Here is a 25,932-nt window from a genome sequence, read left to right on the forward strand (position 1 = left end):
GTCAGCGAAGCGGCCGGGCCACTCCAGCCACGCTGACATGAAGGATTAGCGGAAACCTCTCTGGCTGAGACACGGACGTGGCTATTACTGCAAACAGGGACAGCTGTGCCTGCAGAGTCCTGCTCACTCCAGAACACACAGTGTCCCTTCCCTTCGCAAGCTCCGGCCACATCATCACGCCAGGGCTGAAGGCAGAGGCTCGGCAGCAGCCTCCAGCAAGGGGTCTGCCCGACAGCCTGACCTCGTTCCTGCTCACGCCCGTCCCCGGGACGGAGCCTCGGCCTGTGCCCGGGGCCCTACGAGCCACCAGAGGGCATCACCACCCTAACCTCTGAACGCCCTAGTTGTCGTGTCTACACACGTAAGTCACGCCCCGCGGCTTAAACCAGCTCCCTTACAGGTGGCGGCTGTCGGGAGTTCCAAGCAGCCCCACTGGGGGAGCACGGCCCCAGGCCCTCAGACAAGGGGCCTGAAGGCGTCCCCGGGGCCGAGTCCGACCCAGAGCTGTGGAGGGAGGCCGCTCGAGTCCCCACAGCAGCGAGGCCGACTTTAAAAGGAAGGGTGCCGGCACGCGACAGGAAGTACACTGCGACGCCTGCGGCTCAGGAATGGCTGTGGACCCGCAGGGCCGTGCTGACCACGAGGTGGCCCCGGTGGCGCACCACCTTGAGGAGGGAGGACAGGGCTCGAGCACCCCCGCACGTCCTCCTGCCGTGGGAGTCCCGCCCGCGCACACCAGCTCAGCTGGCTCCGAGTTCACGGACAGGCCTGGGTATCAGAACGACCCTCCACAGAATACAAAAGCGAGCATTAGAGCACAAAGCAGATGGTGTTACCCGTCACACAACGAAGAGGTCGTCCGTCAGACCTTCCACTCCTAACAGCGCTGGCCGGTGTGACTAACAAGTCCAGACAGCAGGAGCTGCCGCACGGACGCCCGAACCTCGGGGCCCTCCTGGCACCACCCTCCCTCAGTGAGGGCTGCAGATCCGGGAACGTTCTTCCCGGCGAGGCAGCACAGCCGGGGCCACAGCGACAAGCCTGCCATCTGAGCAGCGCGTGGCCGGCCTGGAGTCACACGTCACAAGGCCACAGCCGCCGAGGCAGAGCAGCACGGAGAGCCGAGGGCAAACCCCCGAGGACCCCGCCAGCACCCCGGCTGCAGACACGGCCCGGAAGACGCGGCAGTGGCGGTCTTCAGGATCCCTCGGCCGCTGTCCGCACGCTCCCCGGAGGCTCAACCTCCACGGCTACTCAGCCGACCCCAGACTGCCCCCCACGACCGCCTCTGGCCGCCGGGGCCCTCCCGAGGAAGGAAAGAGGCCACGGGCGGAGGACACCCCAGGCCAGACGCAAGAAGAGAACATTGGGGAGTGGAAGGAAACACGTGGACACTGTCAGGGCCAGCGCCGAGAGCCCCCAGGTGCGGCTGGCCGGGCCCGTCTGCCTCACCGGGCACGAGTCAGCGCCTCCAGGGAGTTTCTGAGAAAGCTATTTTTGAGGCAAGAAACTTACTTTTGGCACAGTTCTGGAGTGTGGTTCGCAGTTTAAAAATACAGTTCTGTCCTATCACCTTGTCAAAAGGAACCTGATTTTGTGACAAGACGACTGGAGAGGAATCTTGAAGTCAGGCTATTTAAGTGTAACGCAAGCGGTCCGGACCGACCGGGTGCGTGCAGAACAGGGCCCAGCAGGGATTTCGCCTCCTTGGCTTCTGTAGGGTTTCTTCATTCTGCCTACTCCTACGCTCCAGGGATAAAATTAGTCCGACGACGGATTCTATCAATACATACGCGGTCACCCAACATGGCCCCAAGCGATTCTGCGCTGTAAAATGAGAATGAGAGCTCCTCTGAGTTTGTGGTTTCCACTGTACCAACGCCCAAACACGAAAAAGGACAGGGACCACCCATGTAAAAAGAACCCCAGACACATCTTTTAGGGAGCTTCCAGGAATGGGGGGGTACAAAATCCTGCAGAGGGCGGGAAGATAAGCAGCACAATGGAAGCATCCGTCACCCTCCACAGAGGAGCAACGGTCACAAGCAGCAACCACCGGAAAGGCTGAAGCACCACCAGGCAGGGAGGCCCCTGGGTGCTGTGAAGACTTCGAGACAGCTTTGTTTTACAAAGGAGAACCGGGGTCCCAGGCTCCAGAAGACCGTGTGACAAAGGTCCCAGAAGAACAAAGACGGGAAGCAGCTCACTCACTGCATTTTTCCTCGGCCGCATGCGCGCCTGTGCACAGGTCCGCAGCAAGCAGGCCCGTGGGAAGCGGCCGTGACCTCAGATGCGCCCACCCAGATGCAGCAGCACGTCACCGGCCTGCACCAGGCCCGCACCAGGCCCTTAGTCTGCCTGCCAGCGCCAAGGAGGCAGCCTGCAAAGAAAAACCATCCGTCAGTTGTCGCACAGGGTCTGGGCAGATGCACGACCTGCTAGAGCTTACATTAAGGTAGCGGTGAACCTTTAGAGCCCAAAAGGTACTGAGTACATTGCATTAAAAACTTAGAGCCAGGGCACCTGGGTGGCTCAGTGGGTTAAAGCCTCTGCCTTCGGCTCAGGTCATGATCTCAGGGTCCTGGGATCGAGCCCCGCATCGGGCTCCCTGCTCAGCGGGGAGCCTGCTTCTCCCTCCCTCCCTGCCTACTTCTGACCTCTATCAAATAAATAAATAAAATCTTAAAAAAAAAAAAAACAAAAAAAACTTAGAGCCAATAGTTGGATAACGCAAACCTGGATAAAAGGCTCGGAAGTGGCAGAGTAAACACACGTTACTCTCATCCCTCTCGAGGTTCCACCAAAATGACAGAAGAAGCTTTAATAATAAAGCAACCTATCCCGGTGCTACAGGCCCTATGGCTAAGGCCCTAAGCGATCCGGAGGCAGCTTCAGGAATTCTTGAGACCAGGAAGCAGATGGGCTCCTAAAGGCCCGGCATTCTAACCAAGGTGGGACAGCATCCCCCGCCCTGCCCCAGGGCGCCTCAGCCCTGCCCCAGGACACAGCAGCATCAGGACCGGAGCACCTGCTGCGCCACAGCAGCCCCTTCCCCAGAAGCTACTAGAAGGAAAGACCCCAGTAAGGAAAGCCAGCTGTCTGCACTGGGCCCTAACAAGTGACTAGTTCCAGGTGCTACTAGACCCACGAAACAGACACAGAAAAGGAGAAAGGAGGTGGTTCTACCCAAAATGAAACCGCCTGAGAGTTCCAGCACCGATTTCAAACCCAGATCACCCCTCACTGGAGATAAGAGAACTGGGATACACAGAGGCATCCCTCTACCTGCCCACGGAGGGCATCCAGACCCTCCCCCCCAGCTCTCGCCCACCTGCTCCCAGCCTCAGCCCTGCAGTGAAGCCATCCCCCCCCGCCCAGCTCCACAGCTGTGCATGCAGGTAAGCTATCGGGTCTTTAATCCATGGTCAGAAACAGGAGCCCACAGACAGCCAACAGCAAGGACTTGAAAGACACTCCCCTATTCCTCCAGCAAAGTGCAGCTGGAAGCCCCGGGCGCCGCACAAAAGCGATGCTAAGATGACCCACAGCTGGAGGGAAGCAGACGCTTTATTCAGGGCCCAAGAAACATGGCAGCGGGCTGTCTGGGTTTTGTGAGGTTTTTGTTTTGTTTTACTTCAAAAGCCCCAGAGCGAGTGAAACCCACAGCCCAGATGCACCAAAGAGGACAAAAAACAGCCCCACGAAAAGCCGGCCTTCTCCGGCCAGAGGGCCAGGAAAGGGTCACTGCAGCAGACACGAACCCTGCCCACTGAACACCAACGGGGAACACGGCCGGAACAAAGTGCCCCCTTTCCATCCTGTCCCCAACCCCCACGGAGTCACACGGGTTCTTCCTCTTCCACACAGGAGCAGGCTCTACGATGACAAACGGAGAAACACAGGCTTCTGGCGTGTCATTTACATTTTTTAAAGTACTGAAAAATTAAAAATCACCAGCCAGCACGACCAGCGAAAACCGGGATACAGAGCTGCTGCAAGGAGCCGGGAGGCAGGGTGCGCGCACGCAGCCTCTCCTTCCTGTGAGGATCGGAAGGAAGGCCGCCCCAGCGGGCCAGCGGAGGAAGTGGGGCAGAAGCCCACCGTGTGGTGAAAATCCAAAGGGCTTCACGACGATCAGCTATTACAACGACAAACGAAAGAGTCTCTCTAAACTGCTCAGTGCCAGGCAGAAGAACTTCCCACCAGGTAGGAGAAATTTTAAGTGGTCAGAAAAGACAGCGGTCGGTGGTTAACGTGAGACTTGAATAGATGCCATCAAAACATCCAGACAGACGTCAGATGAGGAGGATCTCACGGGAAGTACCATTTGCCAGAGCGGCCCGCGTGAGCCCGATGACAGAACAGGACGACAGTGACCCTGCCGGCACACTCCCCACCAGAGTGCTCCATCCTTTACTGGCCGCCATTCTAAATGTGCTCTAGAATGCTTGGGCGCCCGTCAAGACCAAGCACCCTTCCCTGCCTATTATAATCCCCAACACTAAAACTTCCCCAAGTTCAAGGTTATCACAGATCCCAAGAAAGGAAGACCCAGAAAGCCGCAACTCAGATCCTCCCGCATTCCTGTTCAGGACAGTTCATCAGATCCAGGCGGTCTCGTGGGCTCAACTGAGCCGGGGCCAGCTAGGAAGCTGAGGCCGCTGTCCCACCCCAGTCTCCGCCCGCGCACCTTCCCAAGCCCGGCCGCCTGAAGGGCCTCTCGCTCCGGCCCAGCCCCCTGCGGCTGCCCCTCCGGCAGGACTTACAGCCTCTCCCGGATCTCAGGGACACGGATCTGCTCTGCCTGCCACGCCAGGCTCCTGAGGCCGCCCTAGAGGCATGCTGTGCACGTGTTTGTCCCTCCGGGCAAAGCAGAGTTCAGGGACATCCTCATCAACTGTCTGCGGACGAGTTACCATGGGGGAAACGCTTCGCCGTCCTCCACATGCCACGAGATACAAACCCGCCGTTACCGCGCAGCCGCGGGTGCGCAGCTCTGAACACTTAGCTCTACCTCTCCGCACGTCTGTCACTCCTCCTCATACACACCACTGCCTTCTCCGTTTGAATCAACCTTCCTGTTCACTCCCGAAGTCCACCCAGACAGAGCGTAGCTCGTGGCGTCCACAGGAGCCGGGGGCTGACTCCGGCCGGCTACACGGAAAGCAGCACAGAGGTAACGGAGAGCCCAGAACTGATGGCTCAGCCCACAAATGGCCCCGGGTCATCTTCAGATGCGTGAAAGCAGAGGTGATCTCTTCCACAGACCGAAATACACACCACTGTCCTAGATGCCAGACACCACCCTCAGAACCAGACGTCCCCAGTGCAGTGCACGCCAAAAGGCCCCACGACCACCTGCTGCCACCACGACAGCAATTAGCTCAGGAAGGATCGTCATGGGATGCTACGAGCATCAGGTGGAAGGCTCTGGGCCCCAGCCCGCAGCTTCCACGGCAGGCACAAAGGCGAAGGGCACCCTCGCAGTGCAGAGACCTGCAGGCGTCCGCTTAAGCCAAGGGTCAGAACGGAGCCCCAGCAGTATGACGGGTCACATAAGCACTTCCCGACAGGCCCCGTGGAAGTACGGATCACCAGGGGTGTGGAATCCTTACCTCCGCCGTTTAACTTGATCCCGATCCCTCCCAGACCCCAGGGCGCGCTACGGGAAACCACCCCCGCCTCCTCAAAAACACCGAAGTCCTAATCAGTGACAAAGGTGGGAGAAGGTTCTGGAAACTAAAGAAGAAAGTTGTCATTTTTTTTTTTTTTTAAAGATTTTATTTATTTATTTGTCAGAGAGAGAGCGAGCGAGAGCGAGCACAGGCAGACAGAGTGGCAGGCAGAGTCAGAGGGAGAAGCAGGCTCCCCGCCAAGCAAGGAGCCCGATGTGGGACTCGATCCCAGGACACTGGGATCATGACCTGAGCCGAAGGCAGCTGCTTAACCCACTGAGCCACCCAGGCATCCCGAAAGTTGTCATTTTAAAGACGGACATGCCAGGTACTCAGAGGCCAGTATCCTGAGGTCTACTACAGTTTAATGCCCAGCAAAACAGAAGCACCTAAGCACTTAACGGGACCAAGTGTCCAGACGGGAAGCAGAGTGAAGGCTCGGGCCTCCCACTCGTCCTCCGCACGGTCAGCTTCAGCCGTCCCAAGACGAGGGCAGAAGGCAGATTAGGAGGGCAGGTTAGAATCTTTTAAGTAAAAAACTAAAAGCATTCCCTCGCCACCCACACGAGGCCTCAGAAGGAACGATCCCAACAGGCCACGTGTCACTAGGGTCCCCGCGGCAGCCCCACCCACCTCCTCCCACCCCGGCGCGCTGCGCTGGCCGCACCCCGCAAGGAGAAGGCTGCAGGAAGGTGCCCTTCCCACCCTGCCCGTCCGAGCTGGGCAGGACCCTTGGCTCCCAGCAAGCGTGGGCAAAATCACCACAGTCCCCTCTCCCAGCCAGAGCTCTCCTGACCTCACCAAACCCAGATCTGACGGACTCCACTGCGTGACCTTTAAAAACCCCACTACAGGAGTCAAAACTTCTCCAGGAGGACCCTGGAATCCGTGTTTTACAAGCTCCACACTCTGCAACCTCAGTGGACACTACCTGCCAATCCCCCCGGAAGGGCAGGGGCCACGCTCTCAGCCGCGAGAAAGTGGGAACACTAATGCCCCAGCAAGTTCTGTCTGCGCCTCAAGGACAGACCCGGGAGTTTCTCTAAACTACTCGAGAAAACACTCAGCACACGCGGATACAAAGTAGGCTGGAAATACATGTTCTGGCTAGAAAATCCCTTTTGAAAAAAACATACTAAGGGCAAATTTCCTATCCAAATGTGGTCTGAGAGGCCTTGGGTCTGGTTTTGCTTTGTCATCACTCCCTGGGAACTGGTCATCTCGCCGGTTCCCAGGACCTAAGGGAGCTCCTCAGGGACGCAATCCGCTTCAGGGCAACTACCTGCCAGGAAGGGGGGCTCCCCTTCCCAGAAGGTCAGCAGGGATTTTGTCTGTTTTTAAAACCGTAGTAGCGCGGTGAGGACCAAGACATTCAGAGCAGCCTCAAGCAAGGGGGGAGAAAGGAGAAGCGGTCAGAAGGCACCACACTAAGCGACTAGCATCTTCCCTGGGCAGAGGCGTCTCTCCGACCATACAGGCCTCAGCTCCCGACTCAGCTGCTCCCACTCATCAGTCCCGACCGATGGTTTTCTCACAGGGCCGTAGGGAAAATAAGAAATAGAGCCTCAATAAACCATTTTCCCACCGGTTGGCCAACACTGGCCATCATAGTCAACTGCAAAGCAAAAACTACTCATGTAACCTGGTAGTGTTCAGGAGAACGCGTGTTTCGCACACAGAAACCCCTTTCCGAGGGGTCTAGGCCAGCGAGGATGCATGAGGCAAGCTGAGAAGCCTTCCCAGCGACACCGCGGACAGGTGCAGGTCAGCCGAGCCAGCCCAGGCAAGCCCCAAACCCCCAGAGCAGCAGCCCCAAGAGGAACAACGACAAGCACGGCACACGCCCGGCCTCGTACTCACGGAGCACAGCCCTGCCGGCACCCCGCAGGCGCGCAGAAGGCGCGTCCGAGCCGTCTCATCTCCACCAGATGCCTCCACCCGACCTGTTTCCGAAAACACCAACGGACTAGGGCCAGCTTGCAACAAGCATCTGGACCCCTTCTAGATTAGGGAACAAGAGAGCTTCTTCCATACACACATGCCCACCCCTGCCTGGACCGTCCCAGGGTCCCCACAGCTGCGGAGGAGGCGGGAGGAAACCTCCCGGCCGCGTTCCCAAGCCTCTCTAGCCTCTCTAGCCCCGGCTCTCAGCACACAGCGCTCGTGACGGGACACACGCCGCTCCGTTCCGTGAGCCGATCAGCAACCACTACTCGGGACACCCCTGGGGCAGGACGTCCAAGCGCAGGGGGAGCGACAGGGGAGCGGACACGGCTCAAGTCCTGGGAGGGGCCGCCCACGACCTTCTGGACGCAAGCCTCTGGGTAATGGGGGCCCGACCAGAGCTACTTTTCAGCAGGATGGTGGCACGAACGGTGACAAGGACAGGCTGGCGGACCACTGGGCTGGAGGCCACCTGGGCCGTCCCCATATGGCAGCACAGCGCGAGAACAAGGACTCATGCAAACTCCAGGCGGAGTCCAGGTCTTCCTTGCATGCGAGCAGCCAACCACAGCACAACAGCACAGCCCTGGCCACCGCCACGCTCCTGCCCGTAGACGAGAGAAGCATTTCTGCCCACTCGCCCCCCCGCAGGACCACAGCCCTGACCACAGCGTGCCTGGCTGGGGCATTCCGAGGAGAAGGACCGACCCGTGGTGCTCTGTGTCGAGTGCCGTGGGTCTACCTGGCCGGACGATGAGCCGACATCACGGAAGGCAGCCACACCGGCTCGGTCAGAAATGGGGGACACCACTGGGCATGCTCGGGACTACACCCCCCACTCTCCTGCCACACCAAGACCACCTCTTCTGTCTCCCAGACATGACCATCTCCCTGCCGCTTCCACCCGTCCTCACATCCCCACAGAGCCGGCGCCGCCCCCGTCATGCTCACGCAGCACGAAGACACCCCAGAACTGTGGAAGGACCCCATAATCTCAGGCACCCTGTGTCAATTACTCCCTTAGCGCAGCTGGGGCAGGAGGTACTCGTCGGTTCTCCCCACTTGGTTTCACGTGGCTTGGTTACAGGTGGAAAGGAGGCAGGGGCCACCAATCTGTCAGTGCGGAGCCAGGTCGAACCTGGTCACTGGACACCGCAGCCTCACTCCCAATACTCCCCGGCAGAATTCCAACAGGTCTTCCAAATCCACCCAAAGCCCGGGCTCGGAACGTGTGAGGACACCACCGAGGGAGCGCGGGTACCCGCCGCAGCAAATGGGACTCTGCAGGTGTACCTCGGGACAGGCATCCGCTGACCCTGAGCGAGTTCAAGCGGAGATGGGCCAGGGAGGCCCCAGTCCCGTCTACTTATGAGCCCTTCTGAACAGCCTCCTGCCGCTGGGAGCAGAGAGTAGAGCCAGACGTGTGCAGCAGGACCGGACACAGGGGCACTGCTGCTGGGAGGAAGATGAAGGGCCTGTGACTCAGACCGGAGCAGCTCCCAGGGTGAAGGGCGACACCCCGCCAACAGCACCAGGAAACAGGGCCCCCCGTCCCAAGCACTAGAAGTGAGTTCCCCCAGCCACCTCGGAGCGCCCAGCTGGCCACCTGCCCGTGAGACCCTGCACACAGCGCCCAGGCAAGCTCCCCAGACCCTAGGCCCTGCCATGGCACCGCTGAGCTGCCCCATCTGTGCTGACTGGTTACGCTGGCTGTCTTCCAAGGACAATGCAAGGACAAAGATCAACCTTACCGAACAGCTATACACCCGCTGAAACCAAAAATTCTCTAAGAGATCTATACAGTCAAGTTACTTCTCCCTTTGGCAGAAACAGGAATTTCTCACTTCAGCTGATAGATCTGGGGTAACACAGGAGACTCTAATGAATAGAAATTAATTTTATTGATCGTGAGAAAATACAACTTGTTCTTAAAAAGCTCGTATGAGCAGCCTTTTGCTGTTCTGGAAGCAATACTTCAGGGCTCAGTTCTCCCGGCTGAGCTTAGGAAGGTCAGCAGTGAGCTCTGATACCCTAGGACGGGGCTGGCCACAGCAGTGCTCCCTGGGGTACACAGCACAGTGGGGGAGACACATTTCCAAACGATGCAGGACAAACATTATGGACCAGAACCCGTCTGCACACGCAACTGAAGTCAGCAAATGAAAGGTAACAGGGTCTTCTGCTATGCCACTACCCCACGGCTCCCACTCAACTAAGCACGTCCTCACGAAACAGCCCCATGTCCGAAATGACCGGGCCACCTCCCTGGATAGTCGCTAGCCTCCCCTTCTTACAGAAGCACCTTTCACAAGGAAGCTCCAAGAGGGAGCTCTGACAAAACCCAACACCTACAAACAGATCAAACAACTACAATTTAGAAAATAAGTGCCTTTTCAGAGCAAGAAGCTAAGATTATCAACAAAATCAAATGTAAAAATACCGCAATATCCCACCTTGTGCCTCTGTGACCACAGATTCCAAAACGCAGGGTATCGCCCAACCCTGTATTTTGCCAAAGAAAACAAATCCCAAAGGGCCTGAGTGTCTCCCATTGCCGCGGACCCTCCCACACCCCATCAGGCGGTCACCGTCATTCACACCCAATTCCCTGGCACGCACGCTGAGGTCCGGCCTGGGAGAGACGTCCACCCTCAAAGCACGACTGCGCACAACAAAGTCATCAGTCCCGCACGTGGTCACGGTCCTGCACACGGACGTGCTCCAGCTCACCGTGGCCGAGCGCGCGGGCCCCGGAAGCACAGGCCACCCCGAGGAAGCACAGCCGCGCGGCCCCGCGGCCACCACGACAGGAGCCGCAGAGATGGAGGCCGCAGCCATGTGGGTGCACAAAGCGGCACGCCGGTGACTGAAGCTGAATCACCACCCGCCACTCCTCCTGGTCTCACGTGCTCGGCAGGAAGCCAGAGCCAGCACTGGGGACAGAAGTACAAGACAACCACCTGTGTGCGGGGACCGCCCTCACACTCACCGATACACACGCGGGCACCCACCGCACACCGTGCTGCCTGCCGCCACAGACCCCTCCCCGGCCCCGTCAGTGGCCCCCAGAAACCGGTGCGAGAGCAGGGGCTTCCCGCAGGCAAGCAGCGTGTGCACGCACGAGAGGCAGGCGCACACCCCAGCCCAGGCCGCGTCGGAGTCGGGCCTCGCCGACCTCCTCCGCCGCAGGTCTGACGCCAACAGCACACAGGACCCAGCAGACTCCCGGACTCAAAGACAAACGGCCTCTCCTGCTCAGGCCGGAGCCTGGTCCTCCACGACTCTGCTTCCACACCCCACGCAGCCCACGTGGAGGTCACCCCCACCTTCTGCGTGGAACGGGAACACACACTTCCAACCACGGATGCTGTCCTCGCTGGGGGTCAAGGGCCATCACCCCTTTCCTACCATCGCCTCTTCGGGTCCTCTTGCTTTTGCCCTTGACTCCCTGTACAGTCTGCACCCCAAATGACAGCCAAGATGGTTCGGAGACTCTGGTCAGACCACCTCGCCGGTCTGCCCCGGCAGCCCCCACATCACGGAGCACAGGCCCGCGTGCGTGGGTGACGGCAAGGACCGCTCCATCCTCTGGCCCAGCACCGCCCTAGTCTCCTGCCCCGCTCTCCCTCACTTCCAGGGAGTCTGGATTTCAGCCTAAGACCCGGAGCAGACTCGGAGTCAGGAGGAAGACGCCAGAAGTCAGATTCGCATTTGAGGGAGACCAGCCTGGAGAAGGACAAGAGAGGGGCTAGACTACCACGGGGCCGCTGTGGGTGCTGGTGGCCAGGCCAGACAGCTGGCGTGGGACAAAGGCCGACAAGAATACGGCGGCATCCGGAGAGAGCGGGGTAGGGAGAGGAGAGGCGGGAGCCGCTCACTGCGGAGGCTCTGGGGCCTGCCCGCCACCGCCATCTCAGCCCTGGGCCCTCCCCTCCACCCAGCAGCCCGCCAGGCCAACCTAAGGGAGGCACAGATGACCACCTTCCAGCAGCATCTCCTGGGAACACAGGCGTGTCCCACACACACCTCTGGGTCTCCGTCTGTTCTAGAACAGGAGACGAGGCCACAGTGAGCTCCGCACGTGCCTCCCGCCCCCGCCCCTGCGGTGCTCAAGACCCGGCCTTCTGCCCCCACCCGGGCTACAGCCAGGACCACAGCCCCCAGCCAATGAAGGCTGAATGCCACACACCCCCACCCCCACCCCGCCAAGGGGAAGCGGACGGGCGGCCGCGGCCGCAGCAGGGGCAGCGGACGTGCAGGGAAGCAGAGCCGCCTTCTCGCTGTCCCGCCGCACACGGGAAGCCACGCCAGTACCTGCCGACGATCAGGACGCAGGTCTAACTCGGGTAAGCCCCCTGAAACGACGGTCAGCAGCTGTCCCAGGAGGCACCCCAGGCAGACCTCAGGCAACTGTCCCCCCAGGCAAAAGCCCAAAAAGGGAGAGGAGAACCCTGGGCCCAGTCCTAGTGCCGCGCTGGCGGTTGGCTGGGGCGGCAGACTACTAACCTGGAAACGACCATCCTGACCTGGCAGGAACCTCCCAAATATCCGGCCCAACACCTGCGTCTGGCCCAGTCCCCTTGGTGGAGGCAGCGAAAACGGACACACACAGCCGAGACTCCTCCTCCCAAGGGGACACGCAAGCCCGCCCCCACCCCCTCATCCACCCAAGACCGCAGGACCGCCTTCTCCACAGGATCCTGCAGAAAAACAGAGCCCTGGGTCTATCTTGGGTCCTGCTGTGACCACGGACAGGGAAGGTGGCACTTTGGACGGCGCGACAGATCCTAGTGCCCCAGAGAGGACACGATCCTGACTTTGCCGGAGAAGCAGCACCTCACGGCAGTTCGCTCACAGCGTGGCGGACAGGGGCCGAGGTCGGGAACTGGGTCTCACTAGGCTACCTCCCCCCAGTGGGTCAGGGATGCAGCCCACCAGGCCTGTGCTAGAGACTCTACCTGGCCTCAGGCCAACAGCACGCAGGACAGGAATTCACGCCTGTGAGCCCCTCTGTGCCCCTTTGCACCTCTCCCTTTGTACACTCGGCTCCAGGTCCCTGCACTCGCCTCTCCTCGGGGAGGGGCACACGGACTGTCATTGTTCAGGAGGCCTCTGGCAAGCTAGGCCAGAGGGGGGCCCACCATCACTAGCCCTGGACCTCGGGCAGGTGCCTCTCTCCCGGCGCCTTGGGTTGCTAACCCCAACATGGTGACACTTCAGATACAACCTCGCAGGGGTGCCCTAAGATCGAGTGGTTCAGTAAACACAACAGGGTCCCAAAAGTAACGGGCACTCAGCGAACACCTTACTTCTGTTATCTCTCATACGCCTCTAAGAACCATACCAGCAGCGTAGACCAACCCCCCAATAAGTATGGGCCAGCACACATGAAATGCAGACCTCCTGATTCAAAACGCCTTAGAATTTCAGAAGAACACTAAGCCAAGTACAGAGCCCTACATGACTGCACGGGGGCCACCCACAAGGCCTCCCCTGCCACCAGCTAAACTCAGAACTTACCTATGGCCCCTGCCAGAAACAGTCCAACAGTGCGGCTTCACCATCACCGCACAGCTCAGCTTCCTGCTCTCCAGGCAGCAGCACGCATGCGAAAGCCTGCCCAGTGGAACCACCAGACCAGAGGACAGACTCTGCACACTCGCCTGCCGGGCTGCGCCCTGAGACCCGCCAGCCGTCCCCTCGTCTGGCTCCTCCAATCCCGTGCACACTCACCTACCGGGCTGTGCCCCGAGACCCACCAGCCACCGCTCATCTAGCTCCTTCAATCCTGTGCACGCTGGCCTGCCAGGCTACACCCTGAGACCCGCCAGCCTTCCCTCGTCTGGCTCCTCCAATCCCGTGCGTGCTTGCCTGCCGGGCTGTGCCCCGAGACCCACAAACCACCCCAGATCTAGCTCCTTATCTGCAGAACACCTGTGAGTAAACCAAACAGTACATATGAAATGCACGGGATTGTTGCTTGTGTTCAATTAATGTCAGTCCACTGAATTTCAAGGATGACAGCCTCTCAACCCATCTTTAGACTCAGGCCATCCAACACAGAGACCGCCCCGCACACAGGCTGCTGAGCACTCGAAATGCGGCTGATCCCAGAATGCAAAGAGCTGTGAGTGTGACAGAAACAAACCGAATTTCAAAGACTTAACATGAGAACAGTATATCAAAGCTTTTATATTAAGTACATGTTGGAACATTAAGGATACCTCATGTTACAGAGAAAGTTATTAAAATGAGCTTCATGTTTGTCATTTTACGTAGGTACCGAAAGCATTAGAACGATGAGCGCGGTTCACGTTACACTCGCTGGACAGCACCACCTAGACGACGAGCCACAGCACAGACCGGAAGTGGAGGGAAAGCCTAGTTATTTACTCTGGAAAATCAGCCTAGATCCCGAGGTGACGAAGAGCTTACCCCATGAAATAATTTGGCAAGACACAAAGATGTAAGACAGAGGGTCAAACTGGGACACTTTTTGCCAGTAAACTAAATAGAACCAGAATATCTAAACAGAATTCAGCTTTCTTCACTTTTGAGCACCTACAGAATGTCCAGAGAATACGTACCTTCCGAACTGAACTCACCCCCTCACACAAGAGGCAAGTTCTGACAAAGGCATGGTGAGTAAACCTCAAGAGTTTTATCGATGAAAGCCAAACCCTGCGGCATGACCAACCATTTCCAGCTTACCACTGTGCCAACAGCGAAGGGGACCAGCTAAGGAAAATACCGCCACGCGGCCTCGACACACCTTCACGCCAGGTTGTAGCAAGCAGCTCGACGATGCATCTGCCTCAATCCAAGACAAAAGTCACACCTGCTGGGGGACTGGTCACTTTTGGGCATTCCATCCGTAGGAAAAGGGCTACGAATGCACTTGGGATTTCGTTTCAATTAATTCTAAAACCTCTGTCAATAAACTGAAGTTTCATGTAAACATGTTTTAATTATGACCCTATTTTTAAATATTCTTTTGGACAAAATTTCAATCACAACCTGGGCTAAAAATCTCAAAGAGCACCAAGCATTACACATACTATCATAAAATAGTCTGTCCTTCCCTGCATTTTTGAAGAGTTTTCGGAAACACGTGTAAGACCATGTTTTCCAAGACTTCCCCACTAACTACGTCAGCCCAGCTGATTCCAATGCTGGAGCGCCCACCTGGGCTCCTTTTCCTTCCCCGGACCTCAGAGAAAGCGCCTTCCTTGCGCGCAGAGGGAGACGCTCCTGGAGCCGGAGCACTGGGCCGCACAGCGCCGCCCGGACCTCATGCAGAGCTGCAGGAGCGGAGCGTGGAAAGGCCGGGAGGCAACACGAGACCCGTCTGAGGTCTGCAACCTCTGTCCTCCAGTGCCAGCTGCAGTGCAGGACATCTGGAATGTCCCCCAGCTCCAAGAACACCTACCCAGAAATGGGGGCACCATGGAGGATACTGAGGAAAAGAAACCCAAATGTTTATCCCAACAGGCTTCTTTATGCCCCAGAGGTCAAGAAAACACAGGGCAGGTACGAAGAGTGTCTGGCCACTGCTGCTGGTAAGGCGGAGGAGGAAAACTCGGGGGAGAGTTGGGCCAGGGTCAAAGTGTTTAAAAGCCCCTACACCCTGAACCTCACAGTGCCCCCTCCAAGGATTAATACTGATGCAAGGCCCCAACAGTGGCTCGAGGGTAAGTGCTGAAAACGCAGATGCACGGGGCTAGGCTTCCTCACTGCCAGACTATGGCTGTGCTAAGTCATGGTCAAGACAGAGGACAGAACATGCGACATGTAGAGTCCCTTAGAAAAGGGGCGCCTGGGTGGTTCAGCCATTGTCTGCTTCAGCTCAGGTCAGGTCATGATCCCTGCTTGGGGTCCCCGCATTGGGATCGAGCCCCGCATCGGGCTCCCTGCTCAGCAGGAAGCCTGCTTCTCCCTGTCCCACTCCCCCTGCTTGTGCTCCCTCTCTCCCTGTCTCTCCGTCAAATAAATAAAATCATTAAAAAAAATCGTTCACAAATAAAGACACAACTGAGAACTGAAACAAGAAACAAAATGGAGACTCTGGAAAACTATGCGACAGCGCACTTCGCCCCCAATAGCAAGACTCGCTCTCTGGCCTACGTCGCACGCAGGTCTAGGACAATGCTGTCCTTGCTGCATTTACCAGGCAAACTAGGGATTCTCAACATAATATTCCCACAAGTAACTGGAGAACCACAGCACCAGCTCCTCTGTCAGTAAATTTAAGCATCAACGTTAATTACCCGAACAGGGGCATCTCTCGGATCTTACCTTAGTCTGCCCTGAGGAACATCGGGGGGCGGGAGGACCTGAATTCTTATCAAATCCCAAACTATTTCAAGGAAATGAAGGATTCAAATGAGATGCAAGATCAGTAGCAAAGAGAAAAACAAAAGGTCGCCCAGGCCACAGGTGTGGCTTTCCCACAGTTGTTTTTTCCCCTAGTTTAAAAATGTTTTCCAACTAAAAACCTAAATTGTTTCTCAAGGGTTAATAAATGCAAACTGCATAGCGTTCCTTCAAAATTAAAGCTCCCTCCGTAACCAGAACCACCTGCTGGGGGACATGCCTGGTTTTCTACAGTTAATTAAGAGAACTGATAGTTCAATTCCTCTTTTCCTTTAAGAAGTCAGAGCATGGTTTAAAACAGTAAAAAACAGCAATCTTTAAAACTTAGTATAGTAAAAAAGTGGTAAAAGAAATTACGAAAAACAATCCATTACAAACGTATTTCACTCTGAACTCTCAGAAAAGCACCTGACACATTCTAGAACAAAAGGGAACCTGGGATTCAAGCTCAGTTTTAAGGACTGGATCTATCCTTTCCAACAGTTCCTCTCATCTTTTAGAATGCATAAAAATAAGGCCTGGAAAGCCTAGAACGCAAATCAAAAATGCAAGTTCCCTTTCTACGTCGTTTTCTTTAAAGCCCCTGGGGAACTGCTGCAGCGGGTCGGTGCGCAAGGCCAGGTCAAGGGGCTTGGGAACAGGCCGGCCCCTTCCCACCACGGAGGAGATCAGGTCTGGAGCCCCAGCTGGGTTCACAGCACACCAGACTCCTTTCTCTGGGTGATTTCCTAAGGGGGGAGGGGACAATCAAAGCGACAACAACCTGAGGGTTTTGATGTGCTGTTTTCTCACTTTAATCATCTCAGGTAATTAAGAGTTTTAAGTGTGACTTTCAACTGAGCTTGGAAGCATATGAACAAGGTGCCCATTTACTAGAAGAGATAATGGACTCTTTAAAAACGAGTCACCCCAATTTCCTTGTAAACAAACAATGACTAGGGGTGCCTGGGTGGCTCAGTCGTTGGGGGTCCCAGGGTCCTTGGATCAAGGCCCGTATGGAAGGGAAGCCTGATCCTCCCTCTCCCACTCCCCCTGCTGTGCTCTCTCTCTCGCCGTCTCTGTCAAATAAACAAATAAAATCTTTAAAAAAAAAAAATTACTATCAACTACAAATTTATTGAAGGCCTTGGTATGCCTAGAACCGTTCTAGGGGCTCAGGACAGGCTAGTGACCTCTTCCAGTGCGTCTTTAAGGGGACCAGTCTAGGGAAGAGTTGGAATATGAAATCCCAACAGCAACTCTTGAACGTGGAGGAGGACCGGTTTTTAAGTCTCACCCTTAGCACGTCCTTAAAGAGTCCCACACCAACCTGTAAGATTATCATTTAATCTGCAAGCTGAATTTCAAACTTAGCGTAACACCAAGCAAAGCTTGGTTGGAAAAAATCCGTCTCACAACAGAAGTCAGGGAAAAGCAAACCCTGCCGCCAGCAGCGCGTGTGCTCACAGCCCAGGAAGCAGCCAAGGGTAAAACAAGGCCCTTCTCCCATCCAAGTACTAACCAGGCCCGACCCTGCTTAGCTTCCGAGATCAGACGAGATCGGGCGCGTTCAGGGTGGTATGGCCCTATGATGAGGGAGCAGGAGGCTGGCTGAGGACAGAGCAAAAGCTGGCGCCGTGCACCCCCTCTTCACCCGCTCCCTCCGTATGTGTGGCATTCCTCAGGCACCCCTGACTGCCATAAAACGATAAATAGTTGACGTGCAGGGATCGCAGTCCTGCAGAGCAGGAATCTCCCTTGCTCTACGGATGTCCTAGAGACCTAAACAGGGAGGTTACCTTATCAACAGCACAAATTTCCAGAGGCGAGTAACTCTCGGTTCCTGAAGCCCTAATGTCCCCTCCCACCATAACTGGAGGAGGCTGAGGTAGAAGGGACTGTAACACGCCGACCCTTCACAACCCGGGCAGCAGCTCTTCCTGCCCACGGGTCCCGTCCCCGTGCTCTAATAAACCACCATTTTGCACCAACGACGTCTTAAGAATCCTTCTTTAGTCGTCGGCTCCGAACCTCACCGCACCGACCCTGACTTGGGTGCCGGGACTTCATCACCTAGACACACAAGGCCCTTCTGAGCCGCCGTCTCCCCCTCCCGAACAGCCCTTTGCTCACGCACCAGGACAGTCTGCTGACCTCTTAACTCCTGCCGGGTTGCAGTTAGCAGGTCAGCGGTCGCGCAACGATCCCTCACCGACTGGAGGGCTTCTGGGTTTTCTCCTCCAAGAAGCCTGCAGGAGCCTGTCCTCGCGGGAGGGAAACCTCCCCGGACTCAGCCTACCGCACAGGTTCTGCTGGCGATGCGCTCCCGGGCTCTTCTCCACAGCCGACCCCAGGCGGGCAAGGGCGGAGGCGCCCAAGGCTAGGGGCGGTAAAGCCGCAGGCGCAGAGCTGACCCCACGCCCGTGAGCGGCCGTTCCCGCGCAGGAGCTGGACTGCTGGAGCTACAGCAGCGCGCCGCGGTCGGGAGACAGCCGAGTGAACCGGGTGAAATCAGGGTTTCCCGAGAGCGGCCGCGGGAAAACCGTCCGCAGCGCGGCGGAGCGCAGGGACAGCATCCGGCGCGGCGCCGAAGGGACACCGCGCCCCGTTCGCGCCCCCGACAGAGCCTGTCTCCACCCGAACCGCCCCGCGCTCGCCTAAAGCCGCCTACTTTCGGGCTGGACAAGGGAGTGCGGCCGGGAGCGTCCGCCCGGCTCGTCCTGCCCCCGCTGGGAGCCGCGAGGGCCCGACCCAGACCTGGACGCGGGTCCCCGGGGCCGCCCGAAAGCAGCGCCCGAGCGGCGGCGGGGACCGAGGCCCCGGACGGCAACTCCGCCGTCGCCGACGCGGCCCGCCCGAGCCTCCGGCTTTGCTCCCACCGGCGGGGGCCAGGCCGGGGGCCTCCGAGCGCCGCGGGCCGCGCCCCCCCCGCGCCCCCCCGCGCGGACCCCCCCTCCCCCCCCCGGCCGCGCCCCGCCCCGCCCCGCTCACCTCCAGGCGCAGGGAGGCCCCGCAGGCCCGCAGGAACTCGCGGATGTTGCTCAGGCACTCGCTCTCGCTCCGCGGCTCCGGGTACACCTGCAACACACAGCACGGGCGCTGAGCCGCGGCGCGCCGGCCGCCGACGCCACCGCCGCAGCCCCGGCCGCGGGCCCCGCGCGAGAGGGCGCGGACGGGCGGCCCCGGCGGCGCGGAGCGACCCCGGCCGCCCCAGACGCCCGCCCGCTCGGCCGCCGCCTCGCCTCACCGTCTTTCCTTCCTCGGGGCTGCGCCCACCTCGGGCCCCGCCCTCTCCCGGAAGTGCGCCGCCGCCGGCAGTGACGTCGTCAGACCGCGCCCCGGCCGCCCGGCGCGCCGCCCTTCCGGCCCCAGGCGCGGCCCCGCCCTCCCCGCCGCCGCCGCCGCCGCCGCCCCCGCCTCCGCGCGGCGCCCGGTCCTCGCCCTCGGACGCGGTCCGCCCGGCCCGGCGCGCAGGCTCCTCCCGGCCGCCGGCCCGCGGGCCCCCGGCGTGGACGCCGCCCGCGCACCTCCAGCGGGCGGGGGAGAGCCCGGCCCCCGCGGAGAGCCAGCCCGGGAGGCGCCGGGACCCGCCCCGGGCTGCGGCCGCCGAGCGAGCCTCCTGCCGCGGCCGTGCGAAGTGCCCGGCGCGACGGCGCGCGTGTTGGGGTGACGCGCCGCGTTCGCTCCCGCTCGCCCGCGTGCTCCGGGTGCCCCGTTAATGCTTGGCCCGACGGCGGGACGGCGGCCGCCGCACGGCCCGGGAGCTTCGAGCGCGGCTTCGGTCACGGAGGACCCCGGGGCCGCGGCCACGCGGGGGACCTGCCGCTGACCTCCGCGGGCGGCAGGGGTCGGGAGGGCCGCGCGCGGTCGCCGTAGCGCCGGGCGGGACGCGCCGAGACCCCGCCCGCCGCCGCCGCCGCCGCCGCCCCCGGAAGCCTCGGTTCGGAGGTCGCCCAGGGCGGCGTGCGGCCCTCCCGCGGGGGACGCTCCAGCGGGGGACGCTCCAGCGGGGGACGCTCCAGCGGGGGACGCCCCGCCCTTTCGTCCTGCCCGGGGAGCCCGCAGGGCTGCTCCGCTTCGCTTGCAGGAGCTCCGGCCTTTGGAAAGCTTGAACCCGCCCCAGACCGGCGTGTTGAGAGCGAAGACGAAAATCGGACTCCTCCCCACAACTGAACAGTCTCAGAAGAAACCGCCAACGTGTTTCCTCCCGACTGGAGCTGCTCTGTTCCCCCGGCGCACAGCTGAACCCGTGCTGCGTCCTCGTCCCTGCTCGCTCTGAAGGAGAATCCTGGAAAATCCCTCGTGGTGTCAAATACTGGCCCCGTTTCCATTTCGGATGTCCCAGTGACTTCTGAAACTGCCAAGCATCCTTTTAAAAATGTCCGGGAGACTCCAGATACAACAGAAATACAAAATCCATCCAGTCTTCAAGAATTATCCACAAGCTCTTATTTAAAAGTCAGGAATTTTACATTCTTTCCTCCTTCAACTCACTTCCATTCCACGTCCAACAAAACAGCATCCTAAACTAATATATTTTTATACTAAAAAATCTAACTTTTTTTTTGCAAGACACCCATATAAATACAGTCCATCCTTGTTCACGGATTCTGTGCAAACTCACCCACACGATAAAATTTGTAACCTCAGATCAGTACTTGTGGCTCTTTCTCATTTGCAGACACGTGCAGAGCAGTGAAAAATCTGAACAGCCTTTACACACACATTCCTCGCTGAACTTAAGGCCATGCTCTGCCACCTTATTTCAGCCGGCAATGTAAGCAGATACCCTTTTCACAGTCTACTGAAACCACGTTTCTCACATTTTTTATGCTATTTGTTGATTTTATTGTTTTAAATGGCCCCTGGGTGTACTGCTAAGGCGCTGTCTAGTGCTCCGAAGCTCAAGAAGCCTGTAATGTGCCTTACAGAGAAAATATGTGTGTTAGATAAGCTCCGTTCAGGCCTGAGTTACAGTGCTGTTGGCCGTGAATTCAATGTGAACGAATCAACAATACGGTACATCCAGAAAAAGGAAGAGCACATCCGTGGATCTGTGCGCGAGGCCGCTCCAGAAAGTGCTAAAGTAACATCGATTATGCGTGATGCAGCTATAGAAAAGATGGAAAAGCAGCTAAATTTGTGGATTCAGGAGATGAAAACCAATAAAAAGAGCATAGTAGACAGTGTTGTCGTGAGGCTGAAAGCCAAGGAAATTTATAGTCCTGTTACCCAAGGTCAGACAAAGATTAAACCCTTCTCGGCCAGCGCAGGCTGGCTTGCATGTTTCAAAAGGCGATACCACATGAAAAACATTAAACTTGCAGGCAAGGCAGGTCCTGCAGATCAGGAAGCTGCAGAAGAATTTAAAAAGCATCTGCTAAGGATTATACGTGAGAAGGGTTATATGGAAGAGGAGGTTTTCAATGCTGACGAGACAGGCTTGTTTTATAAGAACGTCGGCAAACAAACCTATATAATGCAAATGGCCTCCAAGGTTCCTGGTTTTAAATCATTCAAAGACCATGCAACCTTGCTCCTGTGTGCCAATGCCAAGGGTGACTTTAAGTGCAAACCCCTAATGGTACACAGAGCCCAAAACCCACGGGCACTTAGAGGGAAGAAACTAAACCGTATGCCGGTCCACTGGAGGTGGAACAAAAAAGCGTGGATGGCATCCGAAATATTCTGGGACTGGTTCCACAACTGCTTCACCCCAGAAGCTGAACGCTATCTCCACAGCAAAAACCTTGCATTCAGGATTTTATTAATTTTGGATAATGCCCTAGTTCATTGCCATGAGGAACTTGAAAATGCCCGCCCCAACATAGAAGTTCTCTTCATGCCCCCAAACACTGCCTCTCTCATCCAACCCCTCAATCAGGGCATAATAAAAGCTTTCAAGGCTCACGACACCAGAGAGCTTTACAGCAAGGCTTTTGAGGCTCTCAACGCCCGTGAGGAAACCACCATGATGGACTACTGGAAATCCGTCAGCACACGCAGCGTCATAGATCACGTCAGCACCGCCTAGGACAGCAGCAAGCAGGCTACTATTCATACCTGTTGGGGCAATGTTTGGCCCGACTGCGTGAAAAATTTTGAAGGCTTTGAAGGTGTTACAGAAAATATAAAGAACAGTGTCGAACACATAATGCATATTGCACAGCAGATAAGTGGAGAGGGTTTCAGAGACATGAGGGAGGGAGACGTGGAGGAAATTTTGGCAGAAATGGCAGTAGAACCCACCAAGAACCCACCCATCTCTGGACAAGATGGCAAAGCCTGGCACTGGTGTCAGCGATGATGACGATGGCAACGAAAGTCAGCCCAAGACTCCAAGAATTGTCCCTCTCACAGCAGCCAAAATATCAGCATGGAATTCTGCCCTGGGAAAAGATTTTACTGATCTGGAAGAGTGTGACCCTGTGCTGGAACGCAGCCTCACATTTTGGCCCTGACCTTCACTGCATTCGTCCCTTATGCTGAAACACTTAAAGGTTTGAGGTGAAAAGCCAAGCAGACAAGGCTGAAGGAATTTCTCAAGCCAGTCTGGGAGGGAACGTTGCTGACACCATCACAAAGTGAAAGCCAAAGTCCTGGGGTGGACGTTGAGCCACCAGATCCCCCATGCCAGCCTCACTGACACATTCCTCTTCCGCCAAGTAAGTCACACACTCTCCTTTGATTTTCCAAGGGGCAAGTCAAGGTCACGAGGTTTAACCACACTGCCCTGTGCCCCATCACAGAGTAAGCTCCACCACAAGTCAGGTCTTCATTAATGTTTTCACAGGATTCCAAGTGTTCTGTCTTGGTGGAATACTTTCCTTTGTGACTGTCCTGTGCGGCGTAGAGTGTGTATCTGTGTGCTGTGTGCACGCCATGTGCAACTGAACAGGAGAGGCCGTCACTGCATGGTGCTGTACCTGAGGTAGTGTTTCCTTATGAAGAAACAGTTATTTGTAAGGAACACATATTAAATAAGCGGTCTTCACATACAAATGCCACTAAAACAAGATCACGTGTCAACGGGGAGACAAAGTGTTGTCATCTGAACTCCGAGGAAACCAACCCTGCACTTCCCCAGGAACAGTGGCTCAGCAGTTGCTAGCTCAGTGCTCACCTGACTGCAGGACAGCTTCCAGTCACAAAAGTCAGCTCTAATCTGTTTCCGTTGTGTAGTGGTTATCACATTCACCTAACACAGAAGTCAGCTCTGCCTTTAAGATTACTAAGCCGTCAAGATCCAATGGTCACAATTTTTCTTCCAAAGAAACACAACTAGTATGAGTCCGCCAACAATAGGAACAATATGTTAACGGTTTTTGAGGAAAATTATCAAATGTAAAATGTAAAACTTTACCTGGAAATGTGTATCTTAAGGAGATGTAGAGGGTTTCTTTAGTGCATTTACTCATGGACGGCTATCCCTTACTGCTAGAAAGAAAGAGAGTCCAGCATTAATTCTGTTCCTGTCTTGGGGGTTGTTTTTGCAAACGCTGAGAAACCTCATTCCTAAAAATAAGTAAATAAAAAATGGAAGGAGTTTTGTTATTTTGTAACTTCATTCTTTGATGCCTTCTGAATTACATCGCCAAAGTCCAGATATAATCAATCATCAGTAAAATTTTGAAAGCATCCGTTAACAGCATGATTAGGGTCTCCTTGCAGTCTCTCTGAAAGTGATCAGGTAGAAACCTCTGAGCTGCAAAATTCCAGACTTTAAACCCTCTGCTACTCAACACCTGGGGTATTTGTCTGTTGGTTACACAGCTGGAAGGTTTTCCATCTTGCAGCAATGTGCCTCAGAGAGACAAGTGAGTGAATGGTCTGCCTTTTTACATGAAGTGGGAGAAGGGGGTGTTGGGATGGCTCAGTGAGCTTGTGGCCTTCCCTGATCTCAGGCACCTTCTCAGAGAAGTGACTGTATGTGCAAGTTGAGCAACTGGACGTGACCTGTTTTAAAAGTCTCCACATGTGTGCACATGGGGGCATGACGCTAGCCTGTTCCATGGATACTGTACCTCAAACAACATACCTGTTTGGAAAACTATAATGTAAAAGAGTCAAAACTCTATAGTAAGTACTGCCTCACCCTGTAACACACATGTTGACCTTGGACAAGTAAATTGAGCCCTCTGGGTCTACACCTTTATCCTCAGTTTAAGACTCAGTCTTTCTCACAGAGCTGTTGGGAAGATAAGCTTATTCAACAAGTCTAGTTTTTGAGCAACAAGAACAGCAACAAGTCTAGTTTCTATGCCAGACCTTGTCACAAGTACCGTGACTGCAAAGAGAGACAGGGCCCTGCCCTGCATGGGCCAGGGAAGAATCCCACACAACATGGACAGTGGACAATGGAAGCACAGAATAGAGCATAAATACTGTGGACGTAGGGGAGGGCCAGAGGCCTAAGCAACAAAATGGACATCGGAGTTGGAGTGGAAAGGTGGAGGCAGATGGACTGCATTTTCAAAGGTGTGACGTTTGAGAAGCCGCCGGTGTTTTCTGGGGTGGTGAGTAATTGGCCGTCGAGGTCATGGGTGAGACTGCAGGGGGAGAACTAAACCAGAGATGCAAAAGAAGACACCCCCCCGCGCCCCTGCATGCCTCACTGGAGAAGCTCTATGAGCGACAGCACGTGAACAAGTCATCAGGTAAACGCAAGTTAAAACCACAGGTAACACTCTGCACCCACCAGGATGGATAACATGGGAAAGGCGGACACTGTCAAGTGTCCACAAGGATGGAAAGCCATTGGCAACCAATACCTGACTAGTGGGAGTGGGAAAGCATACACACAGGAAACCATCAGTCTTTCTAGAAGTTAAACTTACATGAGCCGCCCCCCACCCCCGCCAGCGAGTCTTCCCCTAGGCATTTACCCAAGAAAGATGAAAACACACCCACAAAAAGCTGTGTGTAAGAATGTGCACAGGGCACCTGGGTGGCCCAGTCTGTTAGGCACCCGGTTCTTGTTCTTGACTCAAGCCATGATCTTGGGTTCTGAGATCAAGCCCTGTGTCAGGTTAGGGCATGGAGCCCACTTAAGATTCTCTCTCTCGGGGCCCCTGGTTGGCTCAGTGGGTTAAAGCCTCTGCCTTCAGCTGGGGTCATGATCCCAAGGTCATGGGATCGAGCTCCACATCAGGCTCTCTGCTTAGCAGGGAGCCTGCTTCCTCCTCTCTCTCTCTCTCTCTGCCTACTTGTGATCTCTGTCTGTCAAATAAAGAAACAAAATCTTAAAAAAAAAAAATTCTCTCTCTCTCTCCCTCTGCCTTCCCCACAAAAAAGAATTCACACAGCAGCTTTACATATAATCACCAACATCTCCACAACCCAAAGTCAAGCACTCCTCTGCTCTCTCCAGTGGCTACTTTTCAATGACCAACAATATCCCAATCCACCCCCCAAAAATCCTGTCCCAAATTTCCCACAGCAATTAACTTCAGGTCTTTCCATCAAGAACTCTAATCAGTCAACGGCAGGGACAGTCCCAAAACTGTTGTGACTTTCCTTGGAAATACACCCTTTGTACTCTATGTTTGATAAAGGATGTGTCAGGAGTCCTGAGAATCTGCAATAAACTACGTCACAGCCAGGACACGGTCGTACTTCAGAGACTTCCAGAGCTGTCCAGTTTCCTCCTTCTCCCTCTCCGTGCTGGGAACAACCGGCTGGCCACCCTCGGTCCAAAAAAAGTGTCAGCTTGGGCAGCCAGCTGACTTCACTGGAAGCGTTTAGCAGGTCTGAGTTTATAAAACTTCATGGGAAAGAACAGGCACTTGTAGCAAGGCAGCTAATTCAGACAGGTCCGTGCATGGCAACAACTGAGATCAAGAGCAGAGAATACGATCAGGGGCGTGCTATCTGGTTAACGCGCTAACTACCCAGGATCGTAGTTCCCAGAGATTCTGACTGAGGACGTTTGAAGTAAAGTCCAGAAGTTGGGGGCAAGGGG

At 56.3% G+C, this 25,932-nt stretch overlaps 1 protein-coding gene across 6 annotated transcripts in view; it reads right to left on the bottom strand.

Moving 5' to 3' along the window:
- ARHGEF7 (Rho guanine nucleotide exchange factor 7) overlaps nt 1-25,932 on the bottom strand; it is a 123,642-nt gene that overhangs the window by 76,943 nt on the left and 20,767 nt on the right. For 4 of the 6 annotated variants that reach the window (XM_032315201.1, XM_032315203.1, XM_032315197.1 and 1 more), the window contains exon 2: nt 18,963-19,049. In XM_032315201.1, coding sequence (XP_032171092.1) covers nt 18,963-19,049 — 87 coding nt within the window. Of the gene's footprint in view, nt 1-18,962; nt 19,050-19,218; nt 19,261-25,932 lie in introns of those variants that run through there. The other 2 variants (XM_032315205.1, XM_032315204.1) reach the window with 1 other exon arrangement.

Source organism: Mustela erminea, chromosome 15, assembly GCF_009829155.1.
Source record: "Mustela erminea isolate mMusErm1 chromosome 15, mMusErm1.Pri, whole genome shotgun sequence".
In the NCBI taxonomy this organism is placed as follows: Eukaryota; Metazoa; Chordata; class Mammalia; order Carnivora; family Mustelidae; genus Mustela; species Mustela erminea.